At 36.5% G+C, this 22,335-nt stretch overlaps 1 protein-coding gene across 12 annotated transcripts in view; it reads right to left on the bottom strand.

The window, feature by feature from the left end:
- LOC577726 (arf-GAP with SH3 domain, ANK repeat and PH domain-containing protein 2) overlaps positions 1 to 22,335 on the bottom strand; it is a 76,253-nt gene that overhangs the window by 27,902 nt on the left and 26,016 nt on the right. For 7 of the 12 annotated variants that reach the window (XM_011683264.2, XM_030974263.1, XM_011683268.2 and 4 more), the window contains exons 5-16: positions 17,856 to 17,931; positions 10,649 to 10,702; positions 9,354 to 9,439; positions 7,433 to 7,592; positions 6,903 to 7,164; positions 6,171 to 6,392; positions 5,418 to 5,551; positions 4,786 to 4,871; positions 4,220 to 4,400; positions 3,318 to 3,519; positions 2,349 to 2,548; positions 1,665 to 1,839 (exon numbers count right to left, since the gene is read on the bottom strand). In XM_011683264.2, coding sequence (XP_011681566.1) covers positions 1,665 to 1,839; positions 2,349 to 2,548; positions 3,318 to 3,519; positions 4,220 to 4,400; positions 4,786 to 4,871; positions 5,418 to 5,551; positions 6,171 to 6,392; positions 6,903 to 7,164; positions 7,433 to 7,592; positions 9,354 to 9,439; positions 10,649 to 10,702; positions 17,856 to 17,931 — 1,838 coding nt within the window. Of the gene's footprint in view, positions 1 to 313; positions 362 to 1,664; positions 1,840 to 2,348; positions 2,549 to 3,317; positions 3,520 to 4,219; positions 4,401 to 4,785; positions 4,872 to 5,417; positions 5,552 to 6,170; positions 6,393 to 6,902; positions 7,165 to 7,432; positions 7,593 to 9,353; positions 9,440 to 10,648; positions 10,703 to 17,855; positions 17,932 to 22,335 lie in introns of all 12 variants that reach the window. The other 5 variants (XM_011683262.2, XM_030974261.1, XM_011683263.2 and 2 more) reach the window with 1 other exon arrangement.

The following is a 22,335-nucleotide window of genomic DNA, read 5'->3' as shown; positions in this document are numbered from 1 at the left end:
ATGCTGAAAGCTTAAAGGACATAAGTTCCCATTTTATTAATGCACATTCAATGCCCTTTTGGCTGTTATTGGATGGTGTACTGTTTGATCCACTGAGTTTATCATAATACCTTACTGTGAGAGTGAGAAGCCAAATACCATGTATAAGAAGGCTCTGCTTAATATACACTTAACTCTCACCCTCTATAGGAAAGTTGGTTCATTCTCAAGCTAACTACAAGTAGAAGGAGCAAGCTCAATTGGTTCACTTTCAGTCTAACTAAAGGGAGCAAGATAACGTGAATGCCTTGCATAGCAGCAGCAGAAATCATACCAGAGTAAGACCAATGATGGTGATGACCAAACGGAAGACAAAACATCACTGAGAAAAAACAAAATTTCACCAAAATCATTCTGGACATCTTACAAAGGCTTTAAAATCAACATTAAAACCAGCAATAATCGCTAATTCTGGATGTATACAGGAAGAAGATACATGTACATCACTAGAGCACAAACTTTCATTCAAACTTCCCTATAAATAGAGGTTGGAAAGAGTTATGGGCAAAGATTTACATTAAAGAAGGGTGTGTCTTGGTCCAAAGTAACCTTTAAAAGGGCTGAACTTCCCTGTAGTAATCTACTCATATGTCTATACAAAAATGTTAATATATCAACAAAACAATCAAAACAAATCAATTGAGTCTGGATAAATTACAAACAATAGTATCAATTTCTTTATGTAAATATTTCAAACTGTTCTAGCATTTTTATTTCTTTTGTTGGGGGGGGGGGGGTAAACAATCAGTTCAACTTGAAGTGAGATAGTTTAAGTATCATTTCAGATACATTTTTTCTTCAAATTGTGAAAATATGTTCACTCTTTTGTATCACACTGTTCCTTCATACAAAATGGATTCCATTGCAAAGCATTTTTTGTAATACATTACTCCATACTTTTGAAAGTGCAAATAGTGCATTTGTGATAGTAAAAGCAAATAAAGCTGGACATGAAGAAGTATGAAATGCGTTTACAGCAGCAAGAGGCTTGAGAAAAAACATGTTATGTTTATTTAGTTATATGATTATCATGAGCAGCAACAAAATATTTACATTTGTTAAAATAAAAAACAAAAACAAAAGAGCAGATGGCAATGTTTTGTGATTTGCAGTGGATCTTCAAAGCACAAGCCTGATCTGCTCTTAACACAAAACAGGTACAGACTTAGCATTAAATGTAAAGATAAACAATAACTAGAATCATATTTCCATAAATCAATGAAAGCTCTTAGTCCTCAATTCCTTAAAAGCATAACAAGGGTTGGTTCTTGAAGCATAAAGACCTGTATGCTTTTAAAATGTTAACCCAATGCTGGGCTTAAGCTTTTGTTCAAAATCGGTTTTACCAGAGGAAGTTAGTCCGAGGTCAAAGTTTACCTCTGTTAAACATGATCTCAGATTTGACTGAATTAGTAGAATACTGGCCAAAGATACATCTGTCCTTACAACAAACATATTTACTTCCAATAGGGGCTGAATCACATACACATGAATGTAAGAATCTTCATGAATTTGGTGTTTCTTCGAGAATCAAAAAATTATCTCTACATAATCCATAATAATCCTTTTTTTTTTATAAATAATCTAAATGACGTGCTTTCCCCCGCTATGATTGCTATACTCACTTCTCCTTGGCGGGATAGGTGGGGGCGGCATTTTGAGTTTATCTGAGGTGCTATGGTCCCCTTTGTTGACGTTTGCCATCAGCATATCGGAGAAGCGATCCCGTGATGATCTAGGCAACGTGCTAACAGGTGAGTTTGGCAACGTCTGTGGTCTGCTGTTTGGTCTTCTCGGACTCTGTGAGGTAAAAAAAACAAGAAAAAGAAAACAGTGGTAAAAGTACTCCTTTGGGGCTACAGCCTACGAGACCGACGTGAGCCTTGTGACAATTCATCACAGAGTTCATGCGACCGTCGGACAAGGAAACTGACCAGTCAGTCTCATGGACATTGTTACCACTTTTCAGGAGAGGGTTCCTTGGGTCTACTAGGATGTCTTCGTTTTGTTCCCCCCAAGAAGATGCTTTGCTCACCCAATGTTTTCTCCAAAATAAGATTTTGCACATTTTCCATACTTTGAATGAGTTCATCTAAATCACTTCCAACACACACATGTAAAACAGTACTTTTGTTCTTTTTTTTAAATGCCCCATGCACTTTTACATGTACTATTAATACAGGAGATACATCATATATGCTGACTGTCAGTCCATCTGCCACATACGGAATACAAAGCTAAAATGCAGAGTCTTGTTTTTTTTTTATTGATATGGTAATTAAACAGAAATAACAACTCATTTCTCAAACCTGCAATGGCTTTTTTTCCCGATCGTCAAGATCATCATCGCTGAAGTCTACTCCATCCTCGTTACCCATCATGCCCCAGCAGAACTCAACATGTTCACACTGTGTGACCTTGCCTGACGTAGCAGAACGCAGCACGTCCTCACACTGATTGTTGCCACATTTTATAGCGATGTCTAAAGCCGTCTCCTTTGCTTTATTTACTGCAGTTCAAAGCAAAGCAAAGCAAATGGTGATTTAATATGGGATAAAACAAAAAAAATTATTCTGTTTTAATTTCTCTACTTTTGTTGGCATAACCTTTAGTTAAGAATGATTCACTGCTGGCTACTTGTACAATATATCTCTGCCACACAAGAAGGGTAATGCTGCTCCACTATCATTTCAGTATTGGTGAAATATTCACACTGCTCAAAGCATTTAATTATTATTTTTTCTACAAAGTACCCATTTATCCAACCGGGTTTGGAGAAAAATTTTCAAGCAAATGCCTGTCAGTTTTTCAGTTTCATTTTTAACTAAACATTTTACAGACAGCAAGTTTGTCTGTAAACACTCCTTTTCCTGAGTTTTTTGGAACAACCTGGACACCCAAATAGATATACAAGGCACTTTACACCAGACTCATACCTGCCAACCTTTTACAGCAAATATACAGTAGGGAATCTTTCAAGGCAAAATGAGGAAGATTTCAAAAAAAGGAAGGAATCTAGGGTTTCTAACATTATTCTGAAGGCCAAAAAATAGGGGGAGGGGAATCACTCAGGGGTTTTAGTGAGAGTTTAAAAAAAAGAATAAAGGTTTTACTATCCATTTTTGGAGGGAATAAATCCACAAAAAATCCACAAACACAAAAAATAATCAGGAAACTGATTTAAATCAGGAAATTATCAGGCTATATCACTCCTTTAAAATAGGATTGGTTGAGAGCTACATGTATGAAGAGTGTTAAGCAGGTGCGGCATCTCTCACATATTTCTATATTGGCACTTCCTCGTAGCAGTAGCTTGACGCATTCCACCTTGTCATACTTTGCAGCCAGGTGGAGGGCGGTGTTACCATCAGTCATCTGCTGGTCAGCGACGGTCGTATTCTGGATGATGAAGTCTACGATGTGGAGGTTGACATCGTCCTGCTGTTCGACCGCTAGATGTAAGGCTGTCTTATTACCAGCCTGGATGGTATATGTAGGGAACACATGAAATAGAATAGATTCAGCATGTATGACAAGTTAAAAGATGTTTCATGAATGTTCAGACTAAACTAATCATGTATTTGAATATAATACAGTCTATTCAAACATTCACTACCCTCCAATCCTTTCTTTTCCAACATAAAGGCTAGACTACATATTCCCTAAGATATGACTTCTGAATACACTTGAGGGCCACTCACTGCTTTCAGGACATCATATGCAGTTATAATAAAAACCACACGCTAGTCAGAAACAAAGTAACTTATCAGGCTCGGATGAGGTCCAAATTTGTCTCCATTCTCAGCAAAGACCATGGTAATCTAGAATCCCAGTAATATTAAATTCAACCAGACAATCAACTCCTTCATAACGAACTATTTTTGAAAGAGCCATCCGGAGGATGACACCCTTGACCATGCGAGTCGTGAAAGTCATTAAATTACTTTAAGTGGGCGTGGTAGGAGTACTGGAAGTGTAGAATTAGGGAAGGGGTAGTGGTAAGGGGTGGGAAAGTATTTGTGGTAGAGAACGAGCAGATATAGATATAGAAGTTGTGGTAGCAGTCTTAATTGAATAGCAGATTTATAACAGGGCTATTCTGCCTCAAGGACACCGACTCCAAATCAGCATCCTGGATAGAATACAGTCACACAAACCACAAAACAACCAAGTAACTCACCACATTTGGAAGAGGTGCAACAAGATCGACCCCTTCCGCAAAGACCCGTAAGACCTGGATGATCTCAGAGAGGAGCACAGCCTGCCGAAGGTCAAACAGAAGCTGACTGGGTTGCGCCGCTGTCTTCAGGACAAATTTCTTCTTCTCATACTTTGCCCTGATAAACTCTTTCCTAGTGTCCCTGCAGGTCAAAGGTCAATGGTCAATAAGGTGTCGTGGGGGGGGGGGGGACGGCAGCACATTTCCGAGCATTGTACATTTTAAAAAAATTCATATTGTCACTCAATTTCTGATTGTAAAAAAAATTCTTATAGCTTTCCCTTACTAATGCCACTCCTGCAATTTCTACAAAGATAATATTCAGTTTTGATGGCAGGAAGGAAATAGGAAAGAAACATATTCAACATGCTTTCCTTTTCTCCTATCATATAATAAATACGCCAGATATCATACATGTGACATATATTGAGATGTTCAAAGGTAATAAAAATCAAATCTATCGCTCAACTCTGCTTCTCCTAAACCTCATCGCACTGCAACCTGCTGGGGAGAAGAGTTTGACTTACATGGAGCTGGTGTGCGTGGGCTTGTTTCCTTCTAATGTCGCTTCATAAACCTCATTAAAATCTTCATTCCCTACAGTTATTGCAAGCTGCGGACAACAACAAAATAGAGGAAAACATACATAAAACATTACAAAATGCATGAGCAAGAAAATGTAATACATGCTCCCATACGTCATGGCAAATAATACAGCAAATTTTCAATGAAATTGAGCAGCTGATTAGTTAAGAGTCATCTTTAACTGTCTGATATATAGCTAGCCTGAGCAGGAATGCACCATTTATGATGATTTATACGGATTATAAAGATCATAGATAGGAAAGACAAATGTGATAGGACAGATGCGTTTTTTTATCTAAAAGCTTTCACTCTTACCTGCCACTAAAATTGGCTAAGGTACTTCACACATAAGCCTTTCACAGACCATAAGTCCTTAGCATTATGATTATCCTTTACAAGAAATGAGAGACAATGTAAACTGTACTTCTGAAAAGGGTCATGCAAAACATGTCAGGGTATGGAAACGTATATATCCTTTTTAATTATCACCAGTTCAATCAAAATCAAAATCAAAATCAAAATCCTCTAAAAACACTGCATCGACCGAATGTCTTTGGGCATGAGTGAAACTCACCAGTAGTTGTGCCGTGCTGAGTCTATCAAGTTCTAAAGACTGTACTCTTGATATGTGGACACCCATCTCTCTATGGACACCTGAACATTCTATACACGTCAGGATACCTAGATTAGTAGACAACCACTGCGGATCTGCAAACAAGCAAGAAATAAAAACATAACCAGTAAGAGTAAAAAAGAACAGAATTGAATGAATAGGATAAAAGTGATATTTTTGCTCCATCATCAATATATACATGTAGAAGATGAATATGAAGAATTGGAGAAAGAATTTTCTGCAAATCATGCTACCGTGAGAAAAGTAATCCTGAAGTTATTCAAAGATACCTGAAAGAATTTACCACATATAAAAACATTCATGAGTCTTGCAGAGCTGTAACAGCTGTTCATTTTGTTTTCTAGTGTTTAGATTCTGAAAAGATTGAACTAGCCATGACTGCCAACCTTCCATTGAAAAAAAATTAGGAAACTCTTTAGAAAATATTAGGATACAGAGTATTCTGTATGTTTTCACAAAGAGGTTTGTATGGTACATACCCTTCCAACAATTGCTCGGCAGTCCATTTATGTAACACGAACCGCTTCTCTAACTCCAACAATGAACCTAATACCATATCTAACCCTCCTCCACCTACACACCTGAGCCTAACTTAACACCCAACCCAAGCCCTAACTTTATGACTTTGACAAAATAAAGCTCAGAGTGTCCCAGCAGAAAATACTGGATCACCATCACAAGACATTTTCCCACCTGCTGCGGTGCAATCACAGCATATGTTGTTGCCGGGCAACCGCTTGACTTCTTTCACGATGCTCTGTGTGAGATCCTGCAGCCCTCTATTGGCGACCTCCGAAGGCGATGACCCCTCGTTAAAGACTGCTTCCAGGGCAAACTTCTTGCTGTTGTTGAGAACCGAGATCCACTCCTCCGCCTCCTCCTCTGTATCTGCCATGAAGTGGTACGTTCTATCTTCTGCAAATCGGAGAAGAACAGCAACACAACATTTTGTGTTATGGTAATAAGGAGATGTTTTAAGGCATCAGGATAGTACAGATGGATAAGAGCATCATATTTCATAGAATACCAATCTACTATATCTTTAATCTCTAAATATGAAATAAATTCTTTCTCACAAGCAAAATAGCCGTGTCAGAATGAATCTCATTTCGGGGAGAGGGTAATCATACAATTTGAATGATTGCTTTCAAGCGCTTTCAAGCAAATTAATCTTCAAAAACACAGTTTCATGATTTGCTTCAAATATTCATTACAAAATATGACATTTTTAAATGACATATCTCTCTTATTCATCCTACAGGAATGAAAGAACTCATGAGTTATGGGTAATAAGAAATTAAAAACCTATCTTTTTAGAACTAGCCAATTCATTTCATTATAACAATATCTATGCATGCATTCCTGACATAGTATAAAATAGTTAAGTTTGCTGTAACTTTGAAGTAAAGGCTCATGACCACTTACGCGCAACAAGGTCAAAGTACTTGCGGCTGGACTCTTCCGGAGACGGTTTGACCTGACAGGTGAGGAGGTTGAGCTTGGCTGGGGCACGGCTCGGCGTGGAATGTGATATTTGGAGGTAGCCATCGCAGACATCACACTTGCGCTTCTGGTAGACCTTGCGCAGTCCCTCGGTGCGCTTGTGGAGGTAGCCGGTCTTCTCCGTGCCAACCTCGTTGTTGGTCTCGAGCTGATGCAGACTGTAGCCTTGCTTCTCTGGTGGAGTCTACAGGAGATAGAATTTGAGATTCAAGAGTCGAATTTTATTGGCCATAAGAAGAATAATAACAATAGTAGGCAATTGTATTGCGCCATCTATCTAAAATGAGCACAAGGAAAAATAATCAATGTTGTTTCATCAAGTCTTTATTTCAAAAGAACTTGTCATCTATAGATAACAGGAGAATGGACACATTCCAGACTCATGGCAGGTCATACAAGTTTTACAATACTATACAAACCCGTAACATTATTAGTAGTATTATTATTCTTACCTCTTTTTCTATATTCAAACTATTCTTGAGGGTCAATTTCAGCTCTAACAGCTGCCTTCTCTCTTCATCTTGGCGTGCCTTGATTTTGGAGACATGTGAGGAGAGCTCATCGATGTACGACTGGAAGTGCTCAACGGTCTTTAAGCCATCTCGGAAGTAGCTGTAAGCGGAACGTGAAGAGAGAAATGAAGAAGATAAAATGGACAGCAGGGAATGATTGACTGGCACATCATTTGTTATTCATAACACAAAAGAGCATTGTTCAAACTTGGGGGTGTTTCACAAAGATCCTAAGTTGAACTTATCTCTAAGTTGGACTTAACAATTATGGAAAGCCATTAGCATCCTTGAAAATATTTTGTAAAAGTTATTTTAAAGGGCATAAAATGTTGATTCAGATCATTCATATTTTGTATTATCATGGAAGATTTCATGTTCTTGATGTGGAATTTATGAAAAGTCTAAAATACTTCAATTTTTGCTTTTGAATATATTTCATTATAAGGCTACAAATGGCTCTCCATAATATTTAAGTCCAACTTAGAGTAAAGTTCAACTTAGAATCTTTGTGAAACACCCCCCGGACTCATTAAATCATATCCAAGACAACCAAGGCACAATGAAAGTCACTTTAGGTGTAAATGAATGGCAGGTGGAGATGGAAAGATGCAACAAGGGCCCCTGAGTGCATCTTATCTGTGTGTTTAACAAAAAATTGAAGTGTGAAGCAAATTATGCTAATTCCATTTCATTCTAAAACCAGAACTTTCGAAACATGAACTCTTGTGGATTATCAGTGACTGCAAATTTTACACCAAAAACAGAGATGCCAACCCTATAAGATGGTTGTCGGGAACATTTTTCAGGAAAAAATTCCTTGAAACGCAGCGCGCGTAACAGCTGCACTGCTAAAGCCAAGGTAATTATGCTGCGTTATTGTAGAGCGCTTAGAGACTTCTGATAAAGTAAGTTTTGGGCGCTATACAAGCAATTATAATTATTATTATTTCCGGAACACAACACAACGCAGCATGTTTTTCACGCAAAAACGCACACAAACACCCAATCACTCTTATTACTGCATTTTGCACCTACCATTTTTAAGTTCAAAATAAAGATGTGCATCAAAACGTTACATGAGATGGCAGCGGACGATCTGTTGGTGGCATCATAGACCATGTGCGCAATAAGCGTGTCGTGAGCGAAAGTGCCCATCCAATGTAGTCAAATTCAGTGAACTTGTGAGTGAATGTGTGCGACATGCAGCGCCGTACCGAGCTGTGTACGGAGGCTATGTGTAGATAGGCAGCATACGCTATATTGTACTTATTTATCATTTCCCCGTAAACGTTTGGTTGTTTACCGTAACACCGGAATAAGAATCTTCCATGAATCACAAACAATTACCGGTGATTCAATTATTTCACAACATGAAAATTTCACAAATCCATTTCCTCAACTTTCCTCAACCTAATAATCTATTCTTTGTAGCATTTCATAGCAACAGACCTGCTAACCTCTGGAGTTCAAAAACTGTATTCTTTAATCCGAAAAGTTGTATTTTACTGACAAAAGTTGTATTCTCAAAAATAAACACGGACTGTTATATGGATCAATGCCTCTTACAGTTCCTACATACAGGAAGAATTTTTGTATGGATCATTGGTTGAATATGCATGACTTCGTCACGACTGGTGTGTTCGATGAACCAATGAACATCCCCAAATGGGGGGATGGGCATTTATGGCGCACACATAAACAAAATTTAAAGAAGAAAAAGAAAAAAAAAAGAAATGCGACTAAATCGTACTGGTTGGCAGATCTGTAGCAACTGACCTGTTTTCTACTCTGTAGTACTCCACTAGATGTTGTACAAGCTAATATAATAATCTATTCTTCTATATATTTCATAGCAACTCACCTGTTTTCTGCTCTGTAGTACTCCACTAGATGTTGTACAAGCTCCGCTCCTTTCTTTGCCTTGATCTCGTTAACTTTGAATAAGTACTGTGGGGTCAAAGGTTTTTTTAAAAAATGCTCAGTTTTACAAATGCAAGAAGTTTAAAATCACAAAAATTATATGAAGAATAAATGCAAATTGTCTCCTTTAGTCTCACTGTAGTTGATCCATTCAGGGGTGATGTGTTCATCCTTTTTGTGCCATAACTGTGATTTTGCACAGATTAAACACAAGTCTCATTGAATAGTATTTGTTCTGGCATTTTAAGATTTCAGGACTCATTAAAGCAGCTTTTCCTCTTTAAATTGGCAATAACATTTTACTGTTGATAATGCCCTGCTAAAAAAAAAATATGCAAAGAGAATGAATGTTCATGGATACGCAATCTATAAAGCAGCACGAAACAGCAACTTGTGTAAAAAGTACAAGCAAACAATTTTACATTAAATGCTTGTGAGTGTTGCCATATTAAAATTTGCGACGATTTCAGAGAATTTATTTGGAACCACAAGCATTGTAAAAGAAACAAGCATGTATTTTCTGGTGCATGTTGCTCTTTTCCCCTGTAAATTCTGTAGTTTATGCTATCTCATTCAAATGATAAAGGATCAAAGGTCTGCCTTTTTCATTGATCTTCTGTCATAGGATATGTAGCAGCTTACAGGGACAAAGCAAGATCAGCGAGCCAGGTTTTCACTGATGGGTTTCCCCCTACAACTCTAGTAAACATCCTGGTAGAAATTGAGTAACTTGGTGCTATGAAGAACTATGAACAATGAATTTGAAAGTGCAAACATGTACCTTGCCTCAATTTTATACATATTTTGCTACTAGACCTACAGCTTATCTAAAACACTGTATCCAACCCCCCCCCCCCCCCCCGAAAAAATTTGGGGCAGGAGGGGAAGACATTTGCTTTAAAGCACCTGTGCGCAATTCTTTGAAAATGCAAAAATATCCAAATTGCTTTCCTCGAATTCTCCACTCCAGAAAAGCAAAGAGGAACTTGTTAATTAAAAACTGAAATCTTAGTTCCTGAATTTGTCAACTCTCAACATGTCATGCATATCACAAAAACAACAAAATTGCATTATCTTGAGGCAGAAATGTCTAAATCTACATGTAAATGGCTTTTCTTCTTTTTTAAGTGTGGTATTCAAGTCTCTGTGTTGCCTCTAAGAAACATACACATACCATTCTCATTTAACATTTCAAACCTGTGCAACTAGATTTAATATTCATCTTACTGCTCTCACCTCACACATTTGTAGTTGGAACATTCTCCTTTCTTTCTCCATCTCTTCTGCAACCTAGAATAAAGACAAAAAAGGATGCACACAAATTAATTTACTAATTAAAAGGTAATGCAAAGTTGTGGGAAATTTCGAAAATTGGATGGATAGTAATGCTTTAAAATGTTGATATATTTGGATGCCCCTGTGGATGTATTATAAGCACTAGAAAATTTAGCCCCTAAAACACTTCTGCTTTCGAGAAATGGAATAATCAAAAATTTACCTCCCAATAAATTTCAAATATTTCAAATAGTGCCTAGTGCCATTCTAGCTGCGTCCATGAAAATCTCAGAATATGCAGTTCTAATACATATTTTCTGAACGGGAATAGCAAATCGGTCGATTGTAGTAATAAAAAATAAAAACATTGTTTTAAAGCTAATGTAATATCAGTCTTGAGAGAAGGCTATACAACATAAAGCTTTGAATATTTACAATTTACAACGAACATAATGTAAAATCGCATATGCTTCCAATATGTCCATTCGAACCAAATTCATGACCCCATACCAAAACCTAGTATTACCTTTAATCAATGGAATTGTTTGGGTGGCCTTAGAAAGAAATCCACTGAGCATCACTTGGCCCATTCTGTTCTATAATTACTCATTCTTAGGTTTCGTATCCCTATATTCTGTAATCGACCTGATTGGCTTCATTAATGATAATGTAAGTCAATTTACAGGATATTAACAAGTAGGCTACATTAACAATTAGATCCTGGCTCATATGGTTTCTATGCATTTGACATTATGAAGAGATGGAACAAAGGTCATTGTATAGCCAACTTTAAAAAAATACAAATTCCACTTCAAGGTTCATTGAATTAAAAACTTTGAGTTTCACTAAATGATCTTTATTTCATTCATAATGAAAACATCATTAAAAAACATGAAATACAAAACATAGTGTACTGTACAAGTTAAAGAAAAATGTTTACAATAGAATACACAACGACAAAAATGTCATATGAATGTGGAGACAGCTATGAAAGCCAAAGGCTTTAATGGTGCTACCACCAAAACAGTATAAGTATAATATTGATGTTTAAAAAGGTGATTTAAAAAAATAACAATAATAATGCCTAAATAGAGGGGGGAAAAACAAAAACAAAACAAAAACCTGTACAGAAAAAATCTTTATTTCTATTGTTGGATTAAAAATGATTTCCATTTCTGTAAGACTGTAATTATCCCACCCTCATGAAAAGAGGACTACACATGTATACAAGACACTACATGTACAGTGTACATCGTTACAGTCATGATAACAAGTCAATAAGGAGTATATACATACATGTACATCCCTGTGCAATAACAGCTTCCATTCCAACAAAAACTCCTACAGATATAACCCTACATCAAAACATCAAAATATAGTTATAATTATACAGGGCAAAGCAATGCCCTGTACCAATGCCCTGTACCAACCCCCCCCCCCCCCCCCCTTAACCCCAGCCATCGGCCCAGCTGGGCTCAAAGCTCCACAATAATACATCAGTCTTGTCACCGACTGACTTTAATTAATTGACCGGGTAACTCTGCTTAATAACATGTTTCCTTACCTAGGGGGGAAGTGTGGCATTAGGTACATGCTTAAGGTTACACCAAGATTCCTCTGTATGGTTTACATTGCCAAGACACTCCCGTAAATTTCGCGGAACAATTGACCGCGCTAGGTTATCCTGGATTCAGGCAGCTAGCAAAGGTAGGTGAAATAATTCCCTGGTTCAGCTAGGCAAGTCAGACTGCCTGCGGTCTACTTCTGACGTAACCACTTCATCAACATGGCATGGAGTAACACTGACGTTGTTACATGACTGGGTATCAAGGGGCGTGGACAGAAGGGAAGGTACTGTATGTGCTATGGGTCGAGAGAGACTCTCCCCCCACCCCCCTCACCCCCACCCCCTTCAATATTTTCCTTTGGCTTATCTAAAATGTTTATAAGCTGTCTGCAAATCTAAACAAATTGTGACAAATTTTTCCTTCTTTTTTTGTTTCCTTTTTCTTGAATACATGATCCGACTGACAGGTCTTTTGACAATCTATCTGTATTAAACCCCACATCAAGCAAAAGCATAATCTGCTTGTCAAATTGGCAATGCATCTTCTAACAACAGAAGGTTTTGACTCCTTTAAATCCAATCTTTCTGTACATGTTCAAATTTAATTAATACAAAACTTGATGAAAAGAGATAGCTCGATAGCTGACTTTTGTTTTCCCCACGAATGTAGATTCTTCTTCCGTGTAGATATCCCTGACAGATAGTCAAGTCCTTGGTAATATAAAGCCTTGATCATTGCGGCCTAATACCCCCATTAGAGACAATTTAATATTTCTGAGAGACCATTTGGCCTATATCATCATGTCACTGTTACGAGACAGTCAACCTACTTCTTGAAAGGTTAACTACAAGTTAAAGCTCCAGTACTAGTCAACTTTTAAAAACACTATCAAAAATGTGATGGGGAAGCAGGATAATATGGACGGCAATAAACCCAATAAAACCATTTATATTCCTTCAAAATTACTTATCTTGATGATATCTAAATGTACTAAAACGGAGCTGTACGTACAGCAATACAATCTAATTATCTTTATTCATACTAAAGATGGATACTAATATTCCCTTACTATTTTTACTAGCATTTCCTTAAAAAAATTGGGAACTGCTTTTGCTTACATTCTGAAATAACTAACAAACAACTATTAAATGTACATGTACATGTACATTCATGACTGTATCAAAAATGTTGGTGTTGGGTATGGGCTATCTGGGGTTTTTTCTCCACAGAGAAGCATAGTTGTACCATTTGCAACATTTGTCAGGACACTTCATGTTATATGCCTGACTATACATGTTATATTCCTTCCCATAATGACTTTTCTCTCCAATGCAAAGCAAATATGCAGATATTAGAAATGATTTCACAAGGAATTCTATTAAAATATTCCAATGTTCTGGGCAATTTCAAACATAGCTTACTAATTGCTCAATGTATTAAAGTACTGGTATGTCAAATTGAACATTCTATCAGAATTTTATGACTGTTGAAGCATTCATAATCATATTAGTCCTACAGAAAGCAAGGTATACAAAATATTTTGTATTAATATAAAATCGTTGAGAGAACTTTATTAATTTCCAAAAAATAGATCGTAAAAATGCTATTGTATAAATAAATGCAAAGAGATATGACTGTGTGTACAAGACATTACAAACATTATAATAATCTAACTCTAAGCATCGATCAAAAATGTAACAGTGTATAAACAGACTAACTAACTTGAAACAAACAACAACAAAATGAAAAGAGCATTTCATGTGTATGTGGGTAAAATTTAGTAAACGTGGTGGGCTGTGGGTTTAGCTTTCTTATCATTTTATTTTACTACATTTTAACATTACATGTACAGGTAACTCTTGTCATTCTTTGAAATAGGTCAGTTTTTATTTATTTTCTTCTTTTTTGTGGTGACAGTTTAGAAGGTCAAAGGTACAGGTACAGGTATGCCATTTTTTTAAATAATTATTTGCTGTTAGTAAATATATATATACTCAAACTCGAATATGTGAATGAAATATCAAACCTGGAATTAATAATAGATACATTTACTTTTGCTATTTCATTTAGTAAGCTATACCCCTCAGATAATACACTGTAGGTTCATGTCTTCTTGTATGCGTGTACATTCACTGTGAATCTGTCTGGTTTCTTTGCTGTGAGAAGAATGAGACCGTTTTCTTTTTCATTTGGCTGTTAGTCAGGAAATTACCCTCTATCCAGAACTTCATTTCCTTCCTATCTTCCTCACTCCATCCACCAATGTACCATTGGGGCGTGATGTGCATGGACTTTGACAGTTCCTATCAGCGGCATGGGGATGGACTTTTATAGCGCTTATACTACCCGTCTGTACGACAGTGTTTTTGTTCTTTCTGCTAGGCTCTGTATGAATTTCATGGGGAAGAAAGACCGGTGGTGCTTCTCATAGGGTTAGCTGTTCTATCAGATGTATTAATTAATCATATTTATATTAGCAACATGTTCAAAAATGTGGATATTAATTCTTCACAAGGAGATGTAAATGCAGGAAAGGGATTCCATTCTTAACTTTCTTTGTACTCCTTATCTGTTTAGCCCATAGAAAGCCAGATAAAGTTGTTTTGTTTTAGATTAATAAAACGTTCTAGCTGTATACAAATCCCTTTTTTTTTCTCTTTTTTTCTCTTTTTTTCTCTTTTTTTTTAGGCAATTGGTACACTTTCAACAAGATCTTACTCTTCATGAATTAAACAAAAAAAATCCATTATAGGTTTGGGTAAGTACCAAATGATGATCATTTTTGTGAGTTTTCCCCCAAAAAGTACATCCAGGCCGAAGGTTAAAAAAAGGTCGACGAAGCTGTTCATGCATCTCACCAGGCGGGCATCTGGGAAATTGAACTTCTGAGAACAGGCAGACAGCTGGATAACTACGAATGAACCATGTGTTCCGCAGATGCAATGGCAACTGCAAATTAATGAGTCTCATGATCCTCTGAAAACCAAGTAATTTGTGAAATTGCTCCATCATATGGCCAATCTGTATTAAACTAAGAGGTGCATTTACATTAGCCCGAACAATCCTCTGAAAACCAGGTAATTTGTGAAATTGCTCCATCATATGGCCAATCTGTATTAAACTAAAAGGTGCATTTACATTAGCTCGAACAATCCTCTGAAAAACCAGGTAATTTGTGAAATTGCTCCTTCATATGGCCAATCTGTAAACTAAGGAAGCATTTACATTAGCCTCAACAAGGTATTAGACCAATTAGTGCTTCCCTAGAAAAAGGCTCAACTTGAATTTCTCCATCTCCATTATCCCAAGTCAAGCAATGCCTACTAATAGACTCAAGCTCCAGAGCATAGCATTGACCTAGTGCATCAACTTACATTGTAGTTCATCATCACCTGCAAAATATACTTTGGGCTAAATAAATGAATAGCCAGCTATTTTATAAATGAAATCTACTTTGCTTTAGGTAATAGCTTTAAGGTATTAAAGGTATCTAATGTGCAAAGGTAAAATGGCCCACCATTGTTGTCTTTGATGTGGATTAGCTCAAGCTAGTTGTGATCTAAGGAGAATTTTTCCTGATCGGAATAAGCAAGATATTTTGACAACTTTGGCTAATGAAAATGGGCCTACATATGTATGTTTCAGTACAGAAATCCCCTGTTGGCAAAGTGCAAGACCATCAGGAACAGGAAAGTAAATCCTTCCATGGATTCTATAGGAACTGTATGTAACACTGTATATAGTTTGTGTGTGCTATTGTCAGTTTAAACCACCCACATTTTGATGAGGTACCTGGCATTCTTGAGCAGAGAAGAGCTTGAATGAATCTATCATCAAACTTGCTACTCAGACCACAATTTCCTCTTTTATCACTTCTAGAGTGCCTCTTCAAAACTTTGTTTGACATTCTACAGAAATTAATCAATCTATCTACAGTACATTTTCCAATAAAATGGGATGTGATCCTTACTGGAAGCTTCATGTAGAACGGTGTTAACTCACTCAAGTACACAGACTTGACACCCTTCTGGCTCCTAACAGATAATCTTTTTCCCCTCTCAGTTAAATCAAGCAATATAAAATATTTTGTCTTATTCTCAAACTTAAATGTATTTTGTAAACTTATTTGATTACGAACATACTTGTCAGTATTTCGTTACTTGTATAATTCATTTGTTCTATTATATATATTGTATTACTGTATGGTTTATATACCGTAATTAACGGTGTATAAACCGCCCTCGTGTATTAACCGCACCCCTCTTTTTCGCCGACTTTTTTTTTTTGCCGACTTAAAAAACAGTAGAGGACCTAGGATAGAACCTTGTGGTACGCCGTGTAATAGAAGAAAAATTGGAGGAATTATTATTATAAACTACATATTGAAATCTATCAGAAAGATTATTTTCAAACCAAGATGACAGACAAATTTGAGAGTTGTTCTAGTTTCCGAGTAGTGAGTCAACACACCGATTACTGAGCTGGGAGACATTGCCAGGCATAGCGCCAGGTGGAGGGGCATAAATCGAAACTTTTTTTTTTAAAAGGTGCGGTTAGTACACCGTTAATTACGGTATGTCATTTGATTTATGGATATTTGAGTGGAAATAAATCAAATCAAATCAAATCAAATCAAATCTCTACTTGTCATTTGCAAAGAGCCAGAAGGGCATTAACTCGTAAAAATCACTTTTACATTGCAGACAATATACTTGGTTTACTAGTGGGCTACGTGTATCGTGGAGTACCTGTCATGTTACTATTAATACAACCAGGCTTCCCTTGGAACTCCTTTCCACTGACTCACTTTCCGTGTTTAAATAGTCAAGTCTGAGAGCAAGCACTGATGGATGGATATTTCATCGCCGTGGGCTTGCACCATGCAGACACCGTATGGGATTCCCATTCCTGCATACGTACAAGACTTTGGTGAAGCCAGCAGTCGTTTGAAGAAAAAAAACATAGTCTGGCCTAGGCAAATTGACTGGTCCCATTCGAAAGGCTTGAATGAACCATTTGCTGTATTTTACAGAAGGGATGGGTATAGACTGGATCTTAGATATATGGCTATTCCTCCCATGTTGGTTTAGTAACCATTCTGTTTATTGACTGATATGAATATGATCTAAATTTCTTTTGGCTCATGCATGATGTATAATTATCTACAATATATCATAATCCAAAGCCATTTTGATTCTAAATTTCCAACTTTTCAGTCAACTGATGCATTATTGGAACAACAAGTATTTTATCACCTGATGAAGTGTAGCAGCGGCACACAAAACGTTGTGATCTTTTAGATCCCTTGTTGACCATATATTGCGAGACAAACAACTGTCACTAGCGATATTATTTTTGATACTATATCCGCAATGAGTAATATATTTAGCATTTACAAGTATTTTACTATTTTAAATGGAAGGCATTTATCAGCACAGGAAATTAAAGATTCATATATAGTTTAAACAATATTTTAAAAGAATTATGCAGATTTTCCTCAATGAAGAATTGACCTTATGCAAATGAGATGACCCATATATGCAAATGACTTGTCAAGAGAGATGACCCATAGAAGAAGATGGAACATAATAGATTCTTACCTCTGGCCCAGATACAACTTGTCTGATGAGACCAGCATCTTTGGCTTGCTGTTTCTTCTCCCTCTCTATCTTTGAGCTGGAGAGAAAAGTAAGAGATGAGAACAAAAAAAGACAGACCACAAGTTAAAAGTACTGCAGTACTGTCTACTTTTATACACACGTACCTTTCAAAGAGTTTTTAATATAAACTGAAATAATATGCATTCAAAGCCCCCGAAAATACATCATTCAATGTCATGCTTCAGTAGGCATCGTGTATACATCTACATATATTTAGTTTCAACTTTCAAGGTGGAAGCATTTTGATGTCATGACTCCATTACAAGCAAAAAAGCAGGGCATTTTTCAAATTACTCCGCATTCAACACAGACTTTGTTTGTACAGTCCCACATACTCAGATAAATGTGTGTCTCAATAAGTATCCTCCCACGCTTGAGTTGTATTACTCTGACAATCCATTCATCACATTTCCAGCTTCCAGCCCCAAACATTGCTTCCATCTAGCCTGTCTTACAAGACCAGTGTTTTTTGTTCAGTTTTCAATAATTAATTACACTGTATTTTCCTGGAGTCTGGAGAAAAGCCTCAACCAACACTACCACACTTTTCATACTATCTTTAGAGGGAAAAGAGAAGGATGCCTAGTTTATATTAGTTTTTATTCCAGTCTTGGCAAGCTGAGGCTTGGGACAGAGCTGTCTGAGTGGCAACAGAAACAAATAATCACTCCTCCTGGAAGACAGGCCATTACTAACAGACCATGTGATTGGTAACGACCAAATAAAGACATCAGGAGAACTCCACTCTCCATAGCGGTATTCATTTACAACCAAAACACATTCATCATGTACAGAGAGGCTTTGCAATATAAATGTCAGGCATAATTAATTCCAAACTGGCTGGTGGCTGGAAGAAACAAGTTCCTGTATACTGTAGGCAGCAGACATACATTTAGTCCATTTATTTTTCACATTGACTTTGAAGTAATTAATTTTAACTCCTTATGATCTGTTTGTGTTTTATACTGTAAAAGTGTCATTCCAGATATGAGAAATAAACACAAGGAGAAACTAGGTCCAAGAAAAGGAAGCTCAAAGGTATAGCATATATTAAAATGAACTTTATTTTTATTTTTTTTATATAATCTAGCATGTATTGAAAATATTTCAAACAAAAAATACTGTCAAGAGGTGTAGTACCGGTATGTGACATTTCATCCATCTATTTCCCTCTGGTCTAACAAAGTTGACCATTGCATAGCATAATTTCTTCTTTTCAACTACCTTTTGGAAAACTCCAGGACTCATGTGAAATGAATGGAAAAATATTAAGTGAAATTATATTTGTCTGCCAATGAAAATGTTTGAAAGGGGGAAACAAATGGTTTTATATTGGAGCAGGAACATGCTGTGTCAATTCTCTTCCACTTCCCCTTTTGAGTGAAGAGCACATGTTCTTCCACAATTTCTCCCTCTCTCTTTGAATGAAAAATGAAAGTCCATTAATGTTACTTTACCCCCCCCCCCCCCACCCTTATTCAGTATGGCTGAACAGAGACTTTACAGAACATCATTTCTAATGTCTTGAAGTAAAGTGATGTGACCTGAACTGGAATTTACTCTAAGGTCATCACATTACCTCCTATGCTATCATCATAAATGATGTACATGTATCTATTAAAGTATTTATGTCTAAATGTGAATGCCAATGTATGTCATTGCCATCATAAAACAATACACCTGTTTTTTCAACCTCATAGGCCCGAATTCACAAAGGAGGTTAGGTTTGTCCACAAACCTCCTTTGTGAATTCGGGACAGACATAAGGCGCGTCTTCATCATCTCGAGATTGCCAAATAGGCCGCTATTTCTGCAGTTGTGAGTCGGTCAAAGGAGGTGCACACCGTCTTATTTTTTGTTTGTTCGATCCTATGTTTGATCCTATGTTTGACCTCTTGTATGTATGTTTGTTTGATCTCACTCTTATCTTATTTTTTATTATTATATATGCATGATTTATTGAATAAAGAACAGATGTGTAAGTTGTGTGTTTATTATAAGTTTTGGTAAATAATTGTTAAGTCAGAATATGGTGCACTTAGAGACACCAGTATTAAGCGCCTTATAAATATTGTTTATTATTATTATTATTATTTCTGATTTGGGAAATAATCCCGAAGTTACAAATTGCGTCTTCATTAGCTCGAGATTCGACCTCGAAACTAGAAACTCAACCGTGAGAAATTAGCTTGAGATATTTTGCTCAGCATTAGCGCATAATGCGAAGTCTTCAGTCTAGTGAAGACGCACAGGACAAATAGCTGGATATTTTGCCAAATAGTGGGATACTTTGCAAACTATCCCAAGATATCTTGGAAAGACAATCCCGACCAAATATCCTTCTAATTGCTACTTCGGTCTGATGAAGACGCAAATTAGCTGGATATTTCAAATAGCTGGATATTTGGCAATCTCGAGATAGTGAGGACAGGCCTATTGAGTTTTGTTTTGGGTTTTTTCAACTACAAACAACACCATCCTAAGCCACAGTGTATCTAGTGTTTATTTTTAGCATTTTCAAGGGAACAAATGTCTTCTTGTTAGTAATACTAGTTTTAAAAGGGAAGAGTATCCCTGTATGCTGTTCATATTCCCTATCAATTATGTATTTATATTTTGTTCTTCTTCTTCATACAAAAACAATTGTGAAGGTTTAATATGTTTACAGCATTTACAAAACCAATCAATGCCACCAGTTATATTAAATTTAATAATAATAGAAAATGTAATCATCAAATTCTTAAATCAATTTCAATTAAATTTAAAAATTGAAAATGACATACAGTTGTTCTGGCTCAGAAAAGGTTTTCCTCCATTTTGGAAGGAAAAAATGAAATACTGCTAGAAGCAAATTGGTGTTAAATTCAATTTCGTTTTCTTTCACTCAAACCCCTGTCTGAAAAGTGCATAATGAAGCATCTGCTGCCCATCTGAATCATACACTGAAAGTATAATCAACTCCTCGCCCATCTGGACTTACCCTTTATCCCACCTACCAATAATATTAGTATGGTACCAATGTCTAAAATAGCATTCTGGATTGAATTAAAACCCTGTCTAAACACCATCATCTTGTGTGAACACAGCTCCAATAATAGTAGTAAGATCAGTTCCATCTTAACATTATCCAGAGCTGCCAACCTCCAGAACAGAAAATCAGTAATCACAAGGCTCAAAATCAGTAATTTGGGGTATAAATCAGTAATTTCTTATGCGGCGCTATGAATCTAAAAAAACGGCACGCCAACACTGCGCGGACGCATGATTATCTGAAATTTTCGGTGATTTTACTCACACAAAGATGTTAAATATTGAATTTCAGGTCATCACAACACAGTTTATCATGAAACATGGCTTCTATTCACAGCACTCGCTACGATAAATCATATTTAATTTATTTTTAAAAAAAAATAAAAAAAAAAAAAAAAAAAAAAAAAAAAAAACTTTTTTTTTTTAAAATCCGTAATTTGAGACAACATTCCGTAATGGTCGTTAATTTCCGTACCAATTACGGGAAATCCGTACTAGTTGGCAGCTCTGATTATCCCTTATCCCACCTTCCAATTTGTATGATACCGATGTGTAATACAGCATTCTGGATCAAATTAAAACACTGTCTGAACACCCCATCTTGTGTGAACACAGCTCCAATAATAGTAGTAAGATCAGTTCCATCTTAACATTACCCTTTATGTCACCTTCCAATTTGTATGATACCGATGTGTAATACAGCATTCCAAATCAAATTAAAACTCTGTCTGAACACCCCGTCTTGTGTGAACGCAGCTCCACTAATAGCAGTCAGATGAGTCATAATCTCCCCCATCCCAATAGATGTAGATATATATGTGCGTTTCTCCGTATCCCCCCTTTTCTGGTCCCTTGTTTTGGTTGAGTGCAGCACAAAGTAATTTATGGCGGCATTAGAATGACAGATAAATAATTGCGCCTCCGGGTCCTACTCTACTGATATGAACGAGTTTTTTTATCAAGGTATCTCCATCGTGCTAGGATCAGAATTAGTGCGTATGAAAGAGAGAAATCAATCTACTGGCCTCTTCCTACAATAGAGATTTATGAATAAAGCAATTAATGTGAATGAATACACTTCACATCAATAAAAGTATAGGGTAAACAAACTATGCTGTATCTTTATACAGTTGTAAATAAACAACCAGTATTTCTCTCGCGATTCCATTCAGTATTTCAGTATCGTTTAGAATAAATCTATTTTGCATACCTCTATGATAGCTTCATTCATAAGAATTTCATGCCCAATGCATCCCGTAACAGCTAATCTAGTTTCACTCAGTATGCTCAATACAGTCAAACCTGTCCATAGCGACCGCTCAAGGGAAACACACAAAGTGGTCTTTGTAGACAGGTTCCTTTAGTACATGATTCAATGAGAAACCATTTT

This window comes from Strongylocentrotus purpuratus, unplaced genomic scaffold (genome assembly GCF_000002235.5).
Source record: "Strongylocentrotus purpuratus isolate Spur 01 unplaced genomic scaffold, Spur_5.0 spur5_scaffold_7, whole genome shotgun sequence".
Taxonomy (NCBI): domain Eukaryota; kingdom Metazoa; phylum Echinodermata; class Echinoidea; order Camarodonta; family Strongylocentrotidae; genus Strongylocentrotus; species Strongylocentrotus purpuratus.
The sequence above is the reverse complement of the archived record's forward strand: the minus strand, read 5'-3'. Positions and strand labels throughout refer to the sequence as shown.